Source organism: Aotus nancymaae, unplaced genomic scaffold, assembly GCF_030222135.1.
Source record: "Aotus nancymaae isolate 86718 unplaced genomic scaffold, 86718_ANA_hifiasm-v0.15.2.pri h1tg000020l, whole genome shotgun sequence".
NCBI classification, from domain to species: domain Eukaryota; kingdom Metazoa; phylum Chordata; class Mammalia; order Primates; family Aotidae; genus Aotus; species Aotus nancymaae.
The window spans coordinates 64,429,718-64,450,192 of NW_026988432.1; the positions used below are offsets into that span (position 1 = coordinate 64,429,718).

The 20,475-nt window shown below is 38.8% G+C and overlaps 1 protein-coding gene across 8 annotated transcripts in view; it reads left to right on the plus strand.

The window, feature by feature from the left end:
- The window catches only part of PTPRM (protein tyrosine phosphatase receptor type M), an 849,557-nt gene that overhangs the window by 525,648 nt on the left and 303,434 nt on the right, over nt 1–20,475 (plus strand). For all 8 annotated transcript variants that reach the window (XM_012446821.3, XM_012446813.3, XM_064379418.1 and 5 more), the window contains 2 exons: nt 3,395–3,596; nt 6,820–6,922. In XM_012446821.3, coding sequence (XP_012302244.1) covers nt 3,395–3,596; nt 6,820–6,922 — 305 coding nt within the window. The remainder of the gene's footprint in view (nt 1–3,394; nt 3,597–6,819; nt 6,923–20,475) is intronic.

Sequence of the window (20,475 nt, forward strand, 5' to 3'; positions counted from 1 at the left end):
CATGATTTAAGATTGAAGAAGAGATTTCACAGCACTCCACGATTCATTGCCCAATGAATTGTATGAACAGTCACAACACAGGCATTCAGTGGATCTAGTGATTGTTAGGCCAGATTTAGGAAGGCTTTACAGATATGCAGAATGGGAACCTGGATTGGGGACATAGATGGGTACTTTTTTTTAATCCCAGTCTCATCTTTGGAAACCCTCCCTCCCTCTCTCCCTCCCTCCTTCCCTTTCTCCCTCCTTTTCTCCCTCCCTTTCTCTTTCTTTCCCTTTCTCTTTCTGCTTTTTTCATTTGGTTTCTATGACAGCTTTCTCTCCTTTGACTTTGTTCCTGCATTTCTGGCTCTTCTGTTGGCTTCTCCTCCTCTATCCTGTATTAAATACCTACATTCATTAGGGTGTGGTAACAGGCTACCTTCTTTTCCTAAACTTTCTTCCCTAGTGCCCCCTCCATTCCAGAATTGAATATTATCTCAATGTTCATCACCCCCAGTCTTCAATTCCAGCCTAGTTGCCTCCAATCTCAGCTTCATGTCATACATGTGTGTCCACCTGACTGCCATGGGCTTTTCCAACTTGATGTGTCCACCCGTGTCTGTAAATTTCTCCTCATACATTCCATTCTTTTCAGTACATGGGACCATCTTCTGATCAAGTCCAATACTTGGAACGTATCCTTTATTCCATCCTTTTTTTTTTTCTTATATCCAGTTCATCACTGAGTTCTGTCCATTTTTCTCTAAGAGATCCCAATCCTTTTCCTCTCTTGCTGTCTGTACCAGCCCCACCTTGTTCCAAGCCCCTCTATTCTCTCCCTTGTGCTATAGCTCTAGCCCCTGGACTCTGCTGTACTTCCGAGTGCCCTCCCTACTACCTCAGTTGCCCTCAATCAAATCAACCTTCTACCTGCAGTCAAGGTGAACTCTTTATAAGGGAAATTAGATCATTTTATTTTCATGCTTAAAAAATATTCAAGGGCTCCCTCTTGTATGTATCCAAACTTCTTATCTTGGGGTGCAAAGCACTGTACAGTATGATCCTGCCCACTTCTTCAGCTCCCAAGGAACCACACCGACCTCCTTTCTATTCATGTACTGTGCCCACTCACTCCTGATTCACTGCCTTAGTTCCTGCCGTTCTTCCCCAAACTCTCAGCATGACTGACTCCTTCGGAAAGTTAAGTTTCTTCAACTTAACTGACACTTCAATGGGCCCTTCCCCAATCACTCTAAGAGGCTGTGTAATAACCTCTCTCCCTGACAATTCTCCTTATTTTAGCACCCTGTTTGTTTCTTCCATGGAACTTGGTGTTTTGATGTCTCCCCAGCTCCTTCCCTCCCAGTCCAGATTCTCAGCTTCTGAAGCAGAGCGTGTGTTTACCTGCTGACCATGGTGCTCACAGAGTGTCAGTGTCAATCAATGTTTGAATAGAGTAAATGAATCCGAATAGGTAGAGAATGTGGAAAGAGGGCTAACTGTCTCATGTTCCAGGCAGGTGAAAGTTTATGAGCAAAAGCAGTGTCAGAAAAGCCCCATCGGTGTTTGTAGGGCAGTTAGTCTTTATCCTCTTACCAGAAAAGAAGGAATATAATGGAGTAGTATGACAGATTCAGAAGTAAGTTTGGAGATGGCGAAAGCAGGTCTGAAACACAAAACTAGTGAGTTTGGGCTTTCTCTTCTATCCATTTATGTTTCATTAAGGTTTCTAGTCAGGCAATAAAGTGAATGAGAGCACTAAGCTAGCTCCGGGCAATGTCAGTCCTCATTTTAATTATACTCTGTCATAATTGTTGGATCATTTCTCCCCTTCCCCTACCAGACTGATAACCTCCTTCAGGGAAGGTATGATTCCTGAAGCACCGTGTAAGACCCCCAGCTCAGAACACAGTGCTTGGCACATGAGAGGGGCTCAATGAATGTTTTAAATGTATGGGTGAACTAGTAAGTAAACATTGGGAAGCAATTATGTAGTCATAATGGAGGTTTAGATCCATCTCCTCAGAACTGCCGTGTTCTCTGAAGGTATCCGAATGGAGGACCAAAGAAGCACACAGTGAATAGGTGGCGAACGTGCCTCTCTCAGCTGCCCGGGGGGTAGATTTGACCTTGTCTCTTCTTGACTTCCTTAACCTTGTAGAAGAAGTCTGTTAGAGGGTTAACAAGATACTCTGCATGACTCCGATAGTGTCATGTACTGCAGTGATTAATATGTACAGCAAACAGTTTTCTTGCTAAAGCTTAGTTGATTCAGTCTAAATATTCTTTCAGAGAGGTCTTCTTAATTGTAATGACATGGTATAAATATAAGAAGAAAGAAGGTCAATTATCACTTCGTATAATAACAGTGTTAGTGTTCATGCACATAAATTACAAGTAAGTTTACCTATTTAAAAGCAAGAAAAATGCTCAGTTTTGCAATTTAAAACTTTCAAATATGCCACAGTTTAAAATTATGTCATTACAACCAGTAGAAGTTAGTAATCACCACTAAAGTGCACGTTCTTGAATAGTTGATGAACTACTCAGTGAAATTCTTTTAAAAATCATTTGGAAGGGCAGGATTTAAAAGCACCTATGTTATATTTATTTTCAAAAACTTCAGACTCATCCAACATGCTTTGAATACCTGTTATGTAACGAATATCATGAACACTTCTAGAACCGCACTAACTGATATGGCAGCTACTAATCACACGTGGCAATTTAAATTCAAATTTTAACTAAAATTTTCAGTTCCTCAGTCTTACTAACCATCTTTCAAATGCTCAGTAGCCAGATGTGGCTAGTGGCTACATTTCTATCATTTCAGAAAGTTCTATTGGAACACATTGCTCTAAAGAAAAGAAATTAATATGACCCATAATTATTACTGTATTTGTGCATCAGGAATGACTGGAATCTGTCTAGGATTTATTTTGGAACAGATATCCTTGCCCGTATTGATAAAAACACTTCAGTGCCCTTGTTCCCAATAGGCAATAATCCTAAATCAAATTATAGCCACTAGATTAAAGATGAGGCTTTATCCTTGCAGTATCTTATCTGTTTGAGCTAGTTGTTTATTTTCTTATTTTGTTCTAAACCCATTGTAATGTAGTTTTACAAAATGACATTTTGAAAGCAGACAACTTCAAAGCATTAGCTTAACCCTGAACTCATCCTGTATGTTCTAATCTACTGGCTTAAGTTCCCCTGTCTATAAAAGTAATAACTCAACAGCTTTTGCGGAGTTCCTTCATCCTTTCACTGGATTCAGAATTTCAAGAGTCTGAGTAGGAGCTTATCATAAAGGGTCTGACAGTGCATACATCAGAAGGGTTTATTGGATAAAGATGCAATCTGAGTCCATCTGCTCCAGTTATTTTATCACTTTCTTATTCTTTTGCAGATCACCTACAAAGCAGTCAGTTCCTTTGACCCAGAAATAGATTTATCCAATCAGAGTGGAAGAGTTTCAAAGCTGGGAAACGAAACCCATTTTCTGTTTTTTGGACTGTATCCGGGGACCACATACTCCTTTACCATCCGAGCTAGCACAGCTAAGGGTTTTGGGCCTCCAGCAACAAACCAGTTCACCACCAAAATATCAGGTACTCTACATTCGTGAGTTGTGTCTTTTATCAGAAGTAAAATTTTTGTCCTTTTTCATCCCATTGTCAAGTATGCAAAGCTCATCCACACGAACATTGTATCCAGAGGAATACCCCAGGATGCCTGAGGCACAGACTCATGACATGAAATGAAGTACTACAAATATTTCTCATTTGGGAGCTTAAGATCCTCATGTTAGGAAGTGGCCATTGTTTTAGCAAGGCGCCTTGGAGGACTTGGGCACAAGGCAGGTTCTGTTGAGACACTCTCGTCCCCTTGTCAATCCCAAGTTGCCACAGCAGTAATGTTGGAAAAAATCTCTGTAATGAATCATCCGAAGCTCAGCAGAAAGACAGTCATATGGAGTCTGCTTCCTGAAGGATCAGCCTCCTTGGGACCTCTGCCAAAAGTAGCTTCTGGTCCTGAGGAGAGACGCAGATACACAACGGTACCAGGCACTGAGGGCCTCCAGCCTTTTGCTTTTAGAGACTCAATTATGCCATCTAACAAAAGACATAATTTGAGAATATTTCTAGGCATGTTCAACTGTGCAGAAAATGTCTTTGTACTTCAGACTAGAAGAAATTAAACTGCCATCTGGTATGGGATATATAACAGCAATAAAAAAAATTCCCATGGATTTTTTTTTCCCATTTTTTCCCCTTCAGGTATGACAGTGAAAGTGTTGATTTTTGGTTTTAACTGTTTTGTTTGGGGGTAGAGCAGGTGGGGTGGAAGTGGCAGAAAGAGCTAACTCTTGTTATCAGCCATAGTTAGGTCAATAATATTTAGCCTGACCTTTATACATTTTGTCTCATTGCTTGTTTTGTATTAATGAAAGTTATTGTTTGGAGTTGAAGGAAAGGAATAGTCACAAGTAGAGTATTCTAAGTGATCAGCTAGGTTTTGAGGGAGGGTTTAGAATTTTGTTTTTAAGCAATTATAACTTAAGGGATAATTTTGCATTGTATAAGATCTTATGAGCACAAACGACTTGAAATTTAATACACTTGATATTCTGTATATAGAATTAGCTTATAGGAACAGTATGGAGAGCTGGGAAAGAGAAAATAAATCTTTGGGAAGTTAGAATAATTAAAGATTAGAAAACTGACACAGGTTGGAGAAAATGGGTTGGTAGAAGAAAGACCACTAGACTTGAAATCAAAAAATCTAGGGTCTAATTATGATTTTTCCAGACACTAACTCTCTGATTTTGATCAAATAAATTTACCTCTGTGTACAAATTAAGATTATATTATCTAATGCATGAATTTACCATGGGGATTTAAAGATGAAATGAATGTCAATATATATACCTCAAAAAGCATGTTTAAAGAAATTTCTCCCATTTAAGTTCTACTACAAAGATTATTGTCATAAAGAGTGTATTTTTTAGAATAAAATAACACTTTTGCTATTTTTATTAGATAAGAATTCTGATCAGTATGATTGTATTAGTTCATTCTCATGCTGCTAATAAAAACATACCTGAGGCTGGGCGCGGTGGCTCACGCCTGTAATCCCAGCACTTTGGGAGGCCGAGGTGGGTGGATCACGAGGTCAAGAGATCGAGACCAGCCTGGTCAACATGGTGAAACCCCGTCTCTACTAAAAATACAAAAAATTAGCTGGGCCTGGTGGCGCGTGCCTGTAATCCCAGCTACTCAGGAGACTGAGGCAGGAGAATTGCCTGAACCCAGGAGGCGGAGGTTGCGGTGAGCCGAGATCGCGCCAGTGCACTCCAGCCTGGGTAACAAGAGCGAAACTCCATCTCAAAAAAAAAAACAAAAAAAAACATACCTGAGACTGGGTAACTTATAAAGGAAAGAGGTTTAATTGACTTACAGTTCAGCATAGCTGAGGAGGCCTCAGGAAACTTACAATCATGGCAGATTATAATCTGATCATCACAGATTGTAATCAATGATTTTCAGCATACCAAGTTCAAATAATTTTATTGAAAAGGAAGAAGCTTGGACATTTCCATTAGCCTATGCAGCTCACCAAGAATAAGTATTTGATTTTTATAGTGTTAAAAAAGTGACAGTTTACAGGTTATATTTTCTGTTTTCATGGACCTAAGAGAGGGAACTACTCTTGTATACAAAACGTAATTCTATGTTATAAATTGGAGTTAATTTTTAAGAAAATTGAAATCAATTTTTAATGCTGAGATAATTCAATAAATGGAACTCAGAAGCAGCCCATATCTGTTATTTAAAAAACTTTTTTGTATGTAAGACAGTTTTAAAAACTGTATTTGCAAAAAGGGACCTCTGGCTTTCTCATCAGGAGCCTCTACCTGTGGGCTGTGAAAATATGGTATGCCTTCCCACATCATAGCTCCATATAATGGTTTGTCTTGTTTGTAATTACTGAAGAGCTCTGTTGCTAACATATAAGACTTAACAGTCTAGAGAAGGAAGATGCCAGGAAAAGGCCTTAGAAATAGGATTTACCTTGGGAGGAGAACTAACATTTGTAGAGTCATATTTGCCTGGCTCTGTCTCTGTTCTCTCTTTTAATTATGATAACAAACTTAGAGGATAGTTTCCCCCATTTTTGAGAGATTTATAAAAGCTCTTATACTGGTTAAAGCAAAACACAACTAAAAGTCAAACCCAAGCCTTTCTTACTCCTGTTCCTATGTGTTTTCCACTGTCATGCTTTTCTGAGAGCCCACAGATTATCACTAATTAATTCCAATAAATCTCTCTGACTCCCACTGTCCTCTTTAAATCCCCAATGGGTCTCTGGTACATGAAAAACTTTGACTTAGATGGAATAACTGTAAAGTCCAGTGATTCTTTCTTAAATATGCCTTTAGCATAAATATTTTATTGAAGAATTCATATGTACAGAAAAGTGCACCAATTATGAGTGTACAGCTCTATGATTTTTCACAAGATGACTATGACTATGCTCATTTAGCCAGAATCTGAATCAAGAAGCAGAGTATCACTCAAACCTTACAAGCCCCCTTCATACCATCTCCCAACTTCAACTCAAGATCACAGAGGGCAGTATTGGCCGTCTGATCACAGCTGTCCCTGTGATTCTGTGTAGGGAATATATGTGAAGCTTGCTTATGGTCATTGATAGCTGCAATGTAAATTAAATGCACTGTATTCTTAATGTTCTTTGTAAAAGAAAGTAGAAACTAAACTGAGAAGATAAACCAGAAATAATGAGTCTCCCATCGTACGCTTTTTTCCCCAGCACCCTCTATGCCAGCTTATGAACTTGAGACACCTTTGAATCAAACTGACAATACTGTGACAGTTATGCTGAAACCTGCACACAGCAGAGGAGCACCTGTCAGGTATGGAACAGAGGGGTGGGCCAGCTCTAGAGAGAAGAAAACTAAATCAAGTTGATTAATTCCTCCAATGTGTTTTCTAGGGATTTGATGCAAATCTCAGCCTGCATGTAAATCCATATCTTTATTAGCTCTAATTAAAAGTAATGACTGAGGAAAATGAAAGGGCTTTGATGTAAGGTGATCAAGTATTATTTAAAGGGTTTTCTTCTGATGCAAATTGGTTGTTCTTTTGAAGATAAGGAACAAAGCCCCAGTCTTTTGAGGAGGTAGCTTTAAATTAAAAGGTGATTGCTTGCTGCAGTTTGGTTACCCAAGGGCAGATGACACTTGTTCTCAGCTCTGTTCTTTGAATGGATGTTTGGATTTTTTTCATTTGTATGTTTACTTTTGGTTTTGTGTCATTTAATTTTTAGTAAATTGGCTAATTTCCCAATTGAATATGGAATGTATAATTTTTTTTAAAAAAAACAGATGATTGGAAAGAACATTGTGAAGTCTTTATTTGAACAGATTTGAGTTAATTACCAACATGTAGGCCCGCATCTTATTCCATGATGATTTATATAGCTAAGCAATTATAAAGTGTAACTTTCACAGTGACTGAATAAAATAAATTTATTATTTCCAAGACAGAGCAAAAGAATGCCTGAATAACTCTGGAATATCAACTTGTCATAAGCTCATTAATCTATATAAGTGAAATTTCTACTTGTTTCAGAGGGATTTAAATGTTTTACCTTTGTATTACCAGAATAGATTCCCTTCAAAGTCATCTGTTACTTTGAGTAGAGTACTTGGAAGAAACATTTACATTGACAACTAAGGCATTATAGGGTTTGTTTTCATGTTCCTTTTGTAGAATTTGATTTCATTAATCTTTTGAAACCTGGCTATATTTGATTATGTTTCCACTGTAGTATCATAAGGCAATCAGTTGGATTTCTTTCTATTCAGTAAAATATATATGGAGGCCTTGGTTCATAAAGTCATGAGTAAAACCAGAGTAGTATTAGTTTTTGGTGAAGCTAGATTAGGGAAGAGTCACAGAAATTTTTATTTGAAAAATCTCCAAAAATTTTTATAACAACTGTTAGTTTATACTGTAGAATTGTGCAACACAGTAGCTCATGTAAGGTTTTATGCTTGCTGTTCATAACTGTGGTTTGTGAGAATACTATGAAATATACAGAAGCTCTATTCCAAATTGGAGATCATGTATCGTGTTCCTGCTGTATTTCAAGTGATGTGCTTGACATTGCCCAGGCCCTCTAGGTTGATCCCTGCGGGTGACACTGAGAGGTTGCACTAATCCAATGGACCCAAAGCACACATGAGATGCTTTCCAAGACTCAAGTGTATCCATGGCCCTGGGTCAGACTTTTTTTGACTTTAAAAGCTCAATTTTTATCAAATGAAAATGTATGCTCTGACCATGGCCTTGGGAGTATCATTTGTTTCTGACCTAGTTAATAGTTGCTCAGACTCAGCAATAAAGGGTCGTTGGGACAGGACTTGGTGTTTTACTGCAAAGAATTACGATCATGTGAATAAGAGTTTACTCAGCTTCAATGCCTCCAAACTGAAGGAAACTGAAAGAAAGCTTAATCATTTTTCAAAAACAGCCAGTTATTCTATGGTATTTTGATCTTATATGGACACCTTTTGGAGATTTTCTGTTCTTGTATCTTACTTTCAAACCCTTTCAGTTGGATTTTCATTCACATGTTTGTATAGATCTTTCCAAGACTAAGTTTTGTTTGTTTGTTTTTGAGACAGTCTCACTCTGTCACCCATGCTGGAATGCAGTGGCCTTATCTCAGCTCACTGCAACCTCTGCCTCCCAAGTTCAAGTGATTCTTCTGCCTCAGTCTCCCAAATAGCTGGGATTACAAGCATTTGCTACTGCATCCAGCTAATTTTTGTATTTTTGGTAGCAGGGTTTCACCATATTGGCCAGGCTGGTCTTGAACTCCTGATCTGAGGTGATCTGCCCATCTTGGCCTCCCAAAGTGCCAGGATTACAGGTGTGAGCCACCATGCCCAGCCAAGACTATTTTAAAATAATTTCTTTTTGGGCAATATACCTGTACCCTTTCCCAGCCCTCTTCCCTGGTCTTTACAAAGTGCCAAGCACATTCCAAACTACTGTTCCTTTTCCTATCATAGGCCTCACTAAGACATTATTTTGTGATTTCTTATTTTTACACATTTCTAATTGTTTTTTGGAGGCAAAAAACAATTAGAAATTAGTACTACCTTACTAGTAGTACTTGGTGTCCTCAGGCTTCCTATTTTTATGTCTATAAAGATACAGATCCAAATGCTTGTCAGAGTCCAAAATACATAACTTTAACTGCAGACGTTACATCATTTCATCAGGCCCAGTTCTGTAAGTCTGTGAAAATTTCGCTTTGTGTTGTCTCGCCCTCTTTTATATTTGTCATAGCACCAAGTTTTTGTCAAGCAGTGTTTCTGAGTTCAGCACTGCTCTGCTTTTATGAAACGCCATCCAGCATTAGTGAATATGCTCCTTGAATTTGCCAGGGGCACTTTGCATCCAGTCTCTAATACCTTCTTCCCATGTTAGCATCTTGAAATTAATAAATTTATCCATGTTCGTTATTCAAATCTGTAATCCTAGAATCATGACCAATCCTTATGGGACATCATTCAGTAAGCATTACGGGGAAACTTGCTGTAGACATCATCTTTACTGGAAGGATGCCTATCTTAAATGGGTAAATTATCTTGGCACAAATTTGAGAGAGGAAATTATTTCAACCTCACCTGTCGAAAAGATTTTTTTTTTTTTTGCAGAAAAGTGAATGCTGTCTTCAAGGAATGAATTATATAGTACAACATAATGGGACTGATTATCTGTAGAATAGATGGAAGACCAATATAGCGAGAAAGACTAGTTTGGGAGAAAAAATGTGTATAGTACCCTCGAACTAAATAGGGTATATTAAAATTCTCAATTTTGTGTAACGTTTAGACAAATAAGAACTCTGATTAGGGAATTATATGGACCTAAATATAAAGCCATAATGTAAATTGAAACATTTGAACACATCTGGAAATCTGTAAAATGCACATGTAATCAAACTGCAATAAAAGAAAGCTTTTCCCAAATGATAAGATAAATACTAGGAGGGGGAAATGGAAGTAAACATCTGTTTGCTTTCCTGGATTTTGCACAGTATTGTGTGTCCAAAAATACTGTCATTGTGTGATTTCCAAAACCCATTTTTTTCAATTGATTTGATTTTTTTAAAATCCATATTCATTGATGTTGAAGATTCAGTCGAACTTCGTTTATGCACTTCACTAAGTAAGGTGGTCATGTATTGATTTCACTACAAACACTCAGCTTGGTTCATGTAGATTCTTGAAATTGCACCAAACTCTCAATGTAAATGATTGTTGTCTTTTTATTGATCAAGACATTAGTTCTGTCACATAAAATTATTTAAATCCTGAGATGGCCAAGAACACAAATTCCATCATTCCAGCCAGTATAGTAGCACCTAGAATTTTAATGTCTTTTTATGGATTTAAAGTTTTTTCATCAATAAGATAGGGAAAAACTTTATTTTCTTTCTTTTATTTATTTATTCTTTTTTTCAAACAGGTTCTCACTCTGTTGCCCAGGCTAGAGTACAGTGGTGCAATCGTAGCTCACTGCTGTCTTGACCTTCCGAGGCTGAAGCAATCCCCCTGCCTTGGCCTCCAGAATAGACATTAGAGACAAGGATGCACAGTGCCCCTGGCAAATTCAAGGAGCATATTCACTAATGTGACATGACCCTTCATAAAAGCACAGCAGTGTTCAACTTGGAAACCAGGGCACCTCAAATGTGGAAGTGAAGCCAGAGAGAGATTATTATTATTAGTGAAAGACTGCCCCAGCACTTTGGGAGGCAAAGGTGGGAGGATCACTTGAGGCCAGGAGTTTGAGACCAGCCTGGGTAATGTAGCAAGACACTGTCTCTACAAAAAATAGAATAAAATAAAATAAAAACACATAGCTAAGCATGGTTATGTATCTGTAGTTCCAAACTGGCCATGGTTGTGTGTGCCTTTACTCAGGAGGCTAAGGGTGGAGAATTGCTTGAGCCCAGGAGTTCAAGACCAGCCTGAACAACATAGAGAGACTCAACATAGAGAGACCCATCTCTACAAAAAAAAAAATTTAGGAAATACAGGAGATAACCATGCATTTTTGTTTAAAAATGTTTCTCAGAAATCATGGTTGTTGGCATACAAATGATTATGGTTTAGTAGTTCAAGGTTATGAAGTATAAATCAAGGTTTGTTTGTTTTCTCAAGCAGCAGCAACCCATTTGTTTATCTCACTGTCTATAAGTCCAAGGGAAGAGATGTTCATTCCATTAACACTGCCTTCCTACACATCCCATTCTCTTCTCCACGCAAGGAGCCTTTGAGCATGCCAACATCATGGGGTTCTTGTGAAAACTAAATGAGTTGATATTTTTTAAAAGTTCAAACCATGCTTTGCACATACTGCCATGTAAGTGTTGACTCTTGCCTTAGCAATAGTTATGTTACATGTTTCTGTTCACGAGACCAGCCCTGGTCCTCCAGCAATTTCCTTTGTTTGTCTCATTTTATTCAATTCTAGTATCATGAAAAATCTAATTTTACATGAAAAATATAATTATTTCCTCTATCAACAGAATCATAATCAGAATTCACATAAATTGGTATTTCTCTGATGCATTTTAAATTTGATTGCATGGAGCTACCTGTTTATTTGTGGATTGGCAGGTTTTTCAGGAATTGATCTTATAAGTAATTAGCAAACTCCCCTGACCTCAAATCTATATAATAACTCAGAAAAAAAATGGATGTGTTTCCCTATTGATCCCTGAATAATTTCCTAATTGTAGTTATTATCAGCTTAACTCAATAAACTTAGCTATAAAACAAACAAAATTGGCCTTCTGTTTATAACTACTCTAAAAGGAAACAGTCTGCAACATAGTAAATTTCACAATGTGGCATGGGTATGAAGAGCTAGTGAGGCATATTACTTATGTAACTCAACAAAGTCTAATGTTCTAGTCACCCTTTAAGTATATGAATCTTCTTCCACTTTATTAAAAGAAAGATAAAAGAAATGTGTTTGTGATTCACGTGCCATTTTGTAACCACTCAGTCCTTATAATAATGTTAGAATTTACTCCCCAGATTCCAGAACTTGTTCTTTTAATCAGAATAGGTTTGTTCAAGAGTTTGATCCTGGTTTAGAGGAGTCAGTTAAATACTGATTTGAAAATGTTTTCTATTACTAATTTTTAAAAGTTTATCCCTTTATAGTATTTTCCTACTGGAATTACAGTATTATTTTGAGAAACAAAAAACATATAGCATAAAACCTTGCAATGCAAAGTTTTCCTTAAGATATAAATATTCTGAACAGGCACAGTGGCCCATGACTGCAATCCTACCATTTTGGGAGGCCAAGGTGTGAGGATTGCTTGAGCTCAGGAGGTCAAGGCAGCAGTGAGCTGTGATTATGCTGTTGCACTGCAGCTTGGACGACTGAGCCAGACCCTGTCTCAAAAAGCCAAAGATGTAAATGTTTTGTAATATAAATTTGAAAATGGTTTTATTTTAACTTAGCCTATTATAAATCAATATATGGGCTGGATATGGTGGCTGATGCCTATAATCCCAGCACTTAAGGAGGCCAAGGTGGGAGGATTGCTTGAGCCTAGGAGTTCAAGACCAGCCTTGGCAACAGATCGAGACCCTATCTCAATTATAATTAAATTTTAAAAATTTAAAACAGTAAAAATAAATCAATATATGGTTTCCAGATCTAAATAATGCTTGCTCTAAATTAATTAGAAACTACTGAATCCATCAGTAATTAATAATCAAGATCATTACCCCTAAAATACATGATCATATGAAGTGTTGCACATAGCCTTTTAGACAGAATTATCCATTCTTCCTTGGGCATATGTTAACGAGGAAACTTCTAACATTTAAATAATTGCTCTTTTTATACATCACATAAATTGTGGGCCTAATTTTTAAAATGAGTGCATGACATAGAGAAAGGACACACTTTGGTATTAGATAAACATAGTTTCAAATCCAAGCTCTCTTCACTTGTAGTTATGCCACTGTTAAAAATTTCTTCTTAGCCTTTCTGAGGCTGGGCTTGCCTATCTTTCCACAGCAAGGATATATCCCCCTTATATCTTACAGCTGTGCTAGGATTGCATTTGTTAAATACTCATGATATTGCAAGGCCAAGGCATTGGGGATATGGAGGAGGCTGCTATGGGCTCTCTTCTCCAGGGGTTGGCAATGTAAATGAGAAAGAGAGCAACATTGAATCTAGGGTCCTGTCGTGAGTAGGGATGAGGATGGGAACCAGTGGCTGGACCAAGGAGTGGTCAGTACAGGAAAGAGCCAGCTAAGACTTCAGTGAAGAGACAGATGCCTGTTGTTAGAGGGTATATGTGATATTGAGTATGTTGCCAGGGAGGTTAGATATGGCACAAGGAATAAAAAATGAGAGAGACAGGTTGGTTCCATGAGGACAGGGAGGACTGAGTAGTTTGGCCTGATCTGAGAATGAGAAGTGTGTTACAATCAGAAAGGGGTGGGATGGGAGAAGAAGCAGGGGAAATAGGGGATGAATTGGATGACCTTGCAGTCCATACCAGTGAGTAGCCATTCAGGGAATTCAGGTCAGGGAAAAAATGTAAGGGAGAACCACAGCGGCAATGGAGGATGGGTTAGAGGGCATGGGGCCTCAGAACAAACAAATGGAGAGGCATAAAGGCTGGAGAATGTACTGGGCCCAGTTAAGATAGAGCTAACCCTGAGGGCATGGAGGAAGGGAGTTTCATAAATGCCAAATGCTGATTTTCATTAGAAATAGGATTTAGAGAAATCAAACACACTTAGTCCTTTTTAGAAGGAATAAAAGAGAATATATTAATGATAAAAATACTTTTTGGGGTATTGTCAAAGTGAATACTAGAACACTTGAAATTGAAAACCTAGCCTAGCAATGACTTTCCAATAACTCATTGGAAGTCACTAATTATATAAATATTTTTAAATCCCAATTTTCATAAGGAATAAAAAAAAAATTGCTCTTAGTCTCTCTTGTTTAGAAGAACCTTCTGGATCTTTCTATCATTGCTTCTCCTATCTTCCTTATATTGCACCACCCTAATCCCTTTGCTGTGAGCTGTGTTCACCAATTTTGTGATGGTGACTGTATTTGTTGGGGTGTGACCGCGATGTCTACTCAATGGATGTAGGTGGCATCTCTGGTTACTGAAAGTTAGAGTGTGAAATGCTTCTCTCAGCTTCAGAAGGCATGCCAGCGTGTACTTAGTGGGTGATTGCAGCTCATACTTGGCTAGGGCCAGGGAAGACCTAAGTTGTTCATCATACTGCTTTGCTATTCCCAAAAGAACCGAACCCATGCCTGTATCTGAAAAGGCAAATATTTGAGTTGGAACTACAGACTCCATGAAAGTTCTCAAGTGTCCTTTCACAGTGGAGGCCACACCTTGCACATTCCTGGAGGTGAAGGATGGGCTGTGTTGTGCGTTCCCCTCTTACTGACCAGCTGCACAGAAGCCATTCGGCAGGAAGGAGGGAGACATTAAAGTCTACCTCATTTTCCGTTGACTGCAGAGAACGTTACATGGTGTTTCTTTTCCCTCATCTAGATAGACCATCTTTAAATGTTAATAGTGGAATAAATTAGAAATAATTTCATTTATAAATTCAGAGCACTAAAAGATTGCAAATGGCTGCACTGAACAATATATTACTTTACAAGTTGTAAAGCCGCTCTGCCGTTTGCTCTTGGGAACCCCTGGGTCTTCTTAATCACAGTTATTGATTTAGGGAGTTTAAGGGATGAACTTCTAGAGGTGTTCCAAGCTAAAGCTGATAGCCTTTCTGGGAGAGAATCTTGGAAATATTGACAAAGATGAACTGATTTGACTATAGATGCCTCCCTTTCACATATCTTTGTGAGGAAAGGTTGCAAGTTCTAAGAGACTGATAAAATCATGTGTGACCACTAATGCAGTATGCTTCTCAGAGCTCTAGACTGTTAGAACTCAGGGCCAACTCAGAGGCCCTGACCACATTCCTCACATTACACTGCTGCTTCATCCTATTTTGGTGGAGGGCAGAGGAATGGGGGCACAGATACAGAAGAAATTCTGTTTTACATCGTTCTCTTCAGCAGAGCATTTTATCTACCAACACTTATAAATATACACAATTTAGCTATTTATTATAAGAACACCAGAGTACACAAAAGTGCGAATATGCCTTCTATTTCCTCCATAACTTCTGTGTTAAGTATACTGTGTTATGCTTGTGATGCTTACCTGTATTTGGTTGCAACTTAATTAAATTAATATTCAATTCTTCAATCTGTTAGATAGTAGAAAGATTAGGGAGTGGTTTTGGTGTTTTTTCCCCCCAGGTAATCATGTCTCTTTTGACATGTATATATGGCCCAGTTCCTTCCTATCTCTACTTTAACCTGCTAAGTGTTTTCCTGTCCTGTGTCAATGTATTTTCTGCTCAATAAGTAGTAAGAGTTCTTTCCAGTTATTAGTACCTCGTTAAAATCCTGGTCCTTCATGACATTGAAAAGTGTTGTAGGAAATGTTAGGATTGACACTTGGCTACTATTCACTCATTTTTTGTTCATTCACCAGATATCTACTGAACACTTACTATCTTCAAGGCATTCATTGTGCTAGGGTTGTGATCAGTGCTGTTTAGAAAAGTCCAGGGTACTCTAAGAGTATATGACAGAAGGATGAAATCTCAACAGGAGAATCAAGACTGTCTTACTGAGAATATGTTACTTAAACTGAAACCTGAGGAGGAGGTAGGTAGGTAGGTTTACCAAGTAGGAGAGCAATAGGTAGAAAAGCCTAAGATAGGAGAAGTTAAAGAGACATAAACAGTGGTTATCCTGTCAATAGAATTTAAAAAACACACACACAAGGTTTGGCCATCACTCAGGAGCATTAATTAGATTTACATATAGTTGTGCCATACGGTTGTGCACAGCATAAGGACATTTCATTCAACAGACTGCATATACAGCAGTGGTCCTGTAAGATTATAATACTGTATTTTCATTGCACCTTTTCTACATTTAGCTAGGTTTACAGATACTTCCCATTGTTTTACAGTTGCCTACAGTATTCAGTATAGTCACATACCATATAGCTCTGTAGCCTAGGAGCAATAGACTCTACCATACAGCCTCGGGGTGTAGTAGGCTGTACCATCTAGGTTATTGTAAGTGCACCCTAGAATGTTTACACAAAGATGGAATGGCCTAATGAGGCACTTCTAAGAATATATCCCTGTCATTAAGTGACTCATGACCATAGTTAATGTTGAGAGTGAGCATTTTCCTAGGCTAAACATTACAAAAAACATATATAAATGTAATCAGAAATGCAAAAATCATTTGATCACAAAATGGTTCTAATAATTTAGTTTTAAATATCATTCAATACCTCTAACCTCATTAAGAGTGCAATAAATGTTTATTGAATGAACCTCATCTTTTTCTTGCCAGCAGGAGTAATACCACCTGAAACATTTATAGATAAGAAGATCTGAGACCTTTGTTTAACTAGTGGGACTTATCAGGAACAAGTGGAGTTTTAAATTATATTTTCATCCCTAAATAAAAGTTAAATACCATGACCCTTTCGTAGAATACAGAACTATGAAAGAACACCCTGCCTTTACCTTTGAAGCAATTTTTAATTTTTTTTTTTTTTTTTAGTAAAAAGAGTAATTGAGAAAGATTATTTCAAATAAGCCATTGCTATAAATTCAGATCCCATCAGGAAGGTCACTCCAACTTGTAGTCTTCTACTGACTCTTACAAAAACTTGTCTTCTTACCTCTCGGGGTCAGTAACGACAACCTCCTCTCTCCTTTTCTCTCTACGTTCCATCCCCACAATCACTGTCTTAGTTCATACTGGTCTTTCTCTGATCTCCAATTCCATTCCATACTGTGGCTGCAGGGTCTTCCCTCCCTGGTTTAATAACCCATTAGTGTCTCCCTATTGCCCTCAGCATGAATCCAGACTTTGTCTAATGGAGAAGCCTCTGGCTTCTACTCACTTCCCGGGGCAGCCTCTCTTCCACCTATAAATATATGCCTGAGAATATAGTGGGCGGTTCCATGCCATTTTGTGGGTTTGTTTATTTTGCAATTGATGTTTCTTTCATGGAATCTTCTCTCTTTTACCTTCCCTCCTCTGTCCTACCTGCACACACACACACACGCGCGCACACACACACACACACTCACATGTACTCTTTCTCTCTCTCTCTCTCTCGCCTCTTTCTCTTTCTCTTTTTCTCTCACTATTTCCACTCACCTCCTGGCTATACCCCAGATGTCACCTCAGAGAGCCCACTCTGGCCCCTGCCCATCTGATCTGTGTCCTGCAGCTCTCCTAGAGAGCTCAGCCCTAGATTTACTGCACTGGCTGGTGACTGCTTGTCCTGGCCACCTACCAGCTCCTTCAAGGCCAGGCCTCTCCTCTGTAATTTTACCTCTGTATTTCCAATCATGGTTCTGTGCCAGGCACAGCCTTCCACAATTACTTGTTTATTTGTTTTGTTTTGATTATTTGTTTCTCATTTTTATACAAACTGTAGAAGAATTTTTACTGAGGCAGAAATATGACTGGGTTTGCATATTAGATCAACCACTGGGGCTGGGACATTGGGGAAGTAAATGGGCCCACGTGGCGTAAAGTTAACAGATTACCGTGGATGGATACATCAAAACTGTCTCTTGCAAACACAAAAGCTTTTGATTGGAGCAGCCTGTGCTCAGTGGTTCCACCTCCCAGTTCTCTCCAAATAACTGAAGTTTCATTTAGTAGAAGAACTGACATATAATCTCTCTGATGTAAACAATTCATACAACCTAATGGTTTAGAAAGGTAGTATCACAAATTAAGAGAACACTTGGCACAGATACAGAAGACGGGTTTGAATCTAGGCTATGTCATTTATTAATTGTGTGACCTAGTCACCCTGTGTATTAAGCTATTCTTGCATTGCTATAAAGATACCCAAGACTGGGTAATTTATTAAGAAAAGAGGTTTAATTGGCTCAGCATTTCTGCAGGCTTTATAGGAAGCATGGTGCTGGCATCTGTTTGGCTTCTGGGGAGGCCTCAGAAGCCTCCAATCTTCCACTTAGAATCATGGCAGAAGGTAAAGAGGCAGGAGGCATGTCACATGGGGAAAGCAGGAGCAAGAGAGAGAGTGAGGAGGGAGATGCCACACACTTTTTTTTTTTGAGTTGGAGTCTCTGTCACCCAGGCTGGAGTGCAGTGGCACAATCTCTGCTCACTATAACCTATACCTCGTTGCTTCAAGCTATTCTCCTGCCTCAGCCTACCAAGTAGATGAGATTACACGCACCTACCACTATACCTGGCTAATTTTGTATTTTTAGTAGAGATGGGGTTTCACCATGTTGGCCAAGGTGGTCACGAACTCCTGACCTCAAGTCATCTGCCCACCTTGGCATCCCAAAGTCCTGCAATTACAGGTGTGAGCCACCACACCCAGCCAGATGCCACACATTTTTAAAAGACCAGATCTCACGTGAACTCAGAGTAAGATATCACTTATCCCCAAGGAGATGGCCTAAGCCACTCATGAAGGATCTTCCCCATGATCTAAACACTTTTCTCCAGGCCCCACCTCCAAAAGGGAGGGATCCCATCTTCAACAGGGAGGGATCAACCCCATGATCCAAACACCTCTCACCAGGCCCCACCTCCAACAGGGAGGGTATCCCATCTCCAACAGGAATCCCATCTCCAACTGAGAGGGATCGACCCCATGATCCAAACATCTCTCACCAGGCCCCACCTCCAGCAGGGTATGTATCCCATCTCCAACAGGGAGGGATCCCATCTCCAACATGGAGGGTATCCTATCTCCAGCAGGGAAGTTATCCCACCTCAACAGGGAGGTTATCCCATCGCCAACAGGGAGGGGTCCTACCCCATGATCCAAACACCTCTCACCAGGCCCCACCTCCAATTCCCAATTGGGAATTACATTCAATATGAGATTTGGGTAGGGACAAACATCCAAACTATATTACCCTGTAAATTCTCTGTTTCTTGCTGCTTGCCTGTCTCACAGCCTGATCAGGATTATGATCAGTGAAAATTATTTGCAAACCGAATTACTCAAAGATAATAAAGTTATAACATCCTGATTTGCTTAAAAAATGTTGACTAGATTGCTATTCAATCTTTATCCCCATTATACTCTGCTTTTAGTAGTATAGTTAAAATTTCTAATCATTTTAACTTTTATACCGATATGCTGTGGTTCTCACCTACATAGGAACTATGTTTTAACAGTAACTCATATTTGACAATACTTTTAGGGAAGTTGTAAGAAATGTGTGTTTGGTATTAATATTGTGCATTCATTTGGTAAAATCATCAATGTTTTAGATCTCTTCTTCCATCAGAATATCCCAGCAATAAGAGAAGGCATTATTGGTAGGACTATTTATAGATAACAGCTTATTCCAGGGAGTACAAGTGCAGTGTTGTTAAGAACCGTAAACAATGCCACCATAGCGTGGAGTTTGATGCTTCTGGGTTTAAATTCTTATTTGCCAAGATTTAATGTCTTTACCTCATTATTATTAGGGAGAATTAGTGACCTGTAATCAAAGCAGTCAAGACAGCATCAAACACAGATGTTATCTGTTCAGTACAGGAAACCTTTTCTTATTGTTGATTTCTGTAGAGACAGAAACAACTTATAGATGACGTGGTAGCCTCTTTTATTCTGCCCATGTCTTGGGAGATTTTCTGGGTCCTAGTATTGTATTCCTAAGCCTCAGTTATATTCTTCTGAGCAGCTTGTGATAGAGGAATAATAATTACAGCAATAGAAAATGAATAATCATTATTACTTGGATTGAGGAGCTGTGATGTGCCAAGCCCATGTTTGGTTCCAAATGAAATAATTTATCACGGCGCAGAGCAGGCTTCCTCGCTAGATGCCAGCATTCCCACCTTACAGTTGAAAGAACTGGGGTTCAGGGAGGTTAACAGACTTGTTTACTGTAATCTCAAAGCCATGAGCTTCCCATGTAATACTTAATCTTGTGCTCAGAGCCACAGGGCACATGAGCTGTCAGGACCTTGCCTCCTCCTGGGAGCTATGCTTGTTCTCTTGTCCCCCACTTTTGTTGATAAGAAGATGTCTTTCCTGCTGGTTCTTCAAAACCAACATGGTTACCTCCCTTTGCAGACATGGACTGTTCTGCAAAGTAATATCCTTTCTTTATTATCTTTTCTGGTACAGGCATGCCTTGGAGTTATTGCATGCTCAGTTCCAGATCACTACAATAAAGTGAATATCATAATAAAGCAAGTCACACACATTTTTGGTTTCCTAGTGCATATAAAAGTTATGTTTATACTATATTGTAGTCTGTTA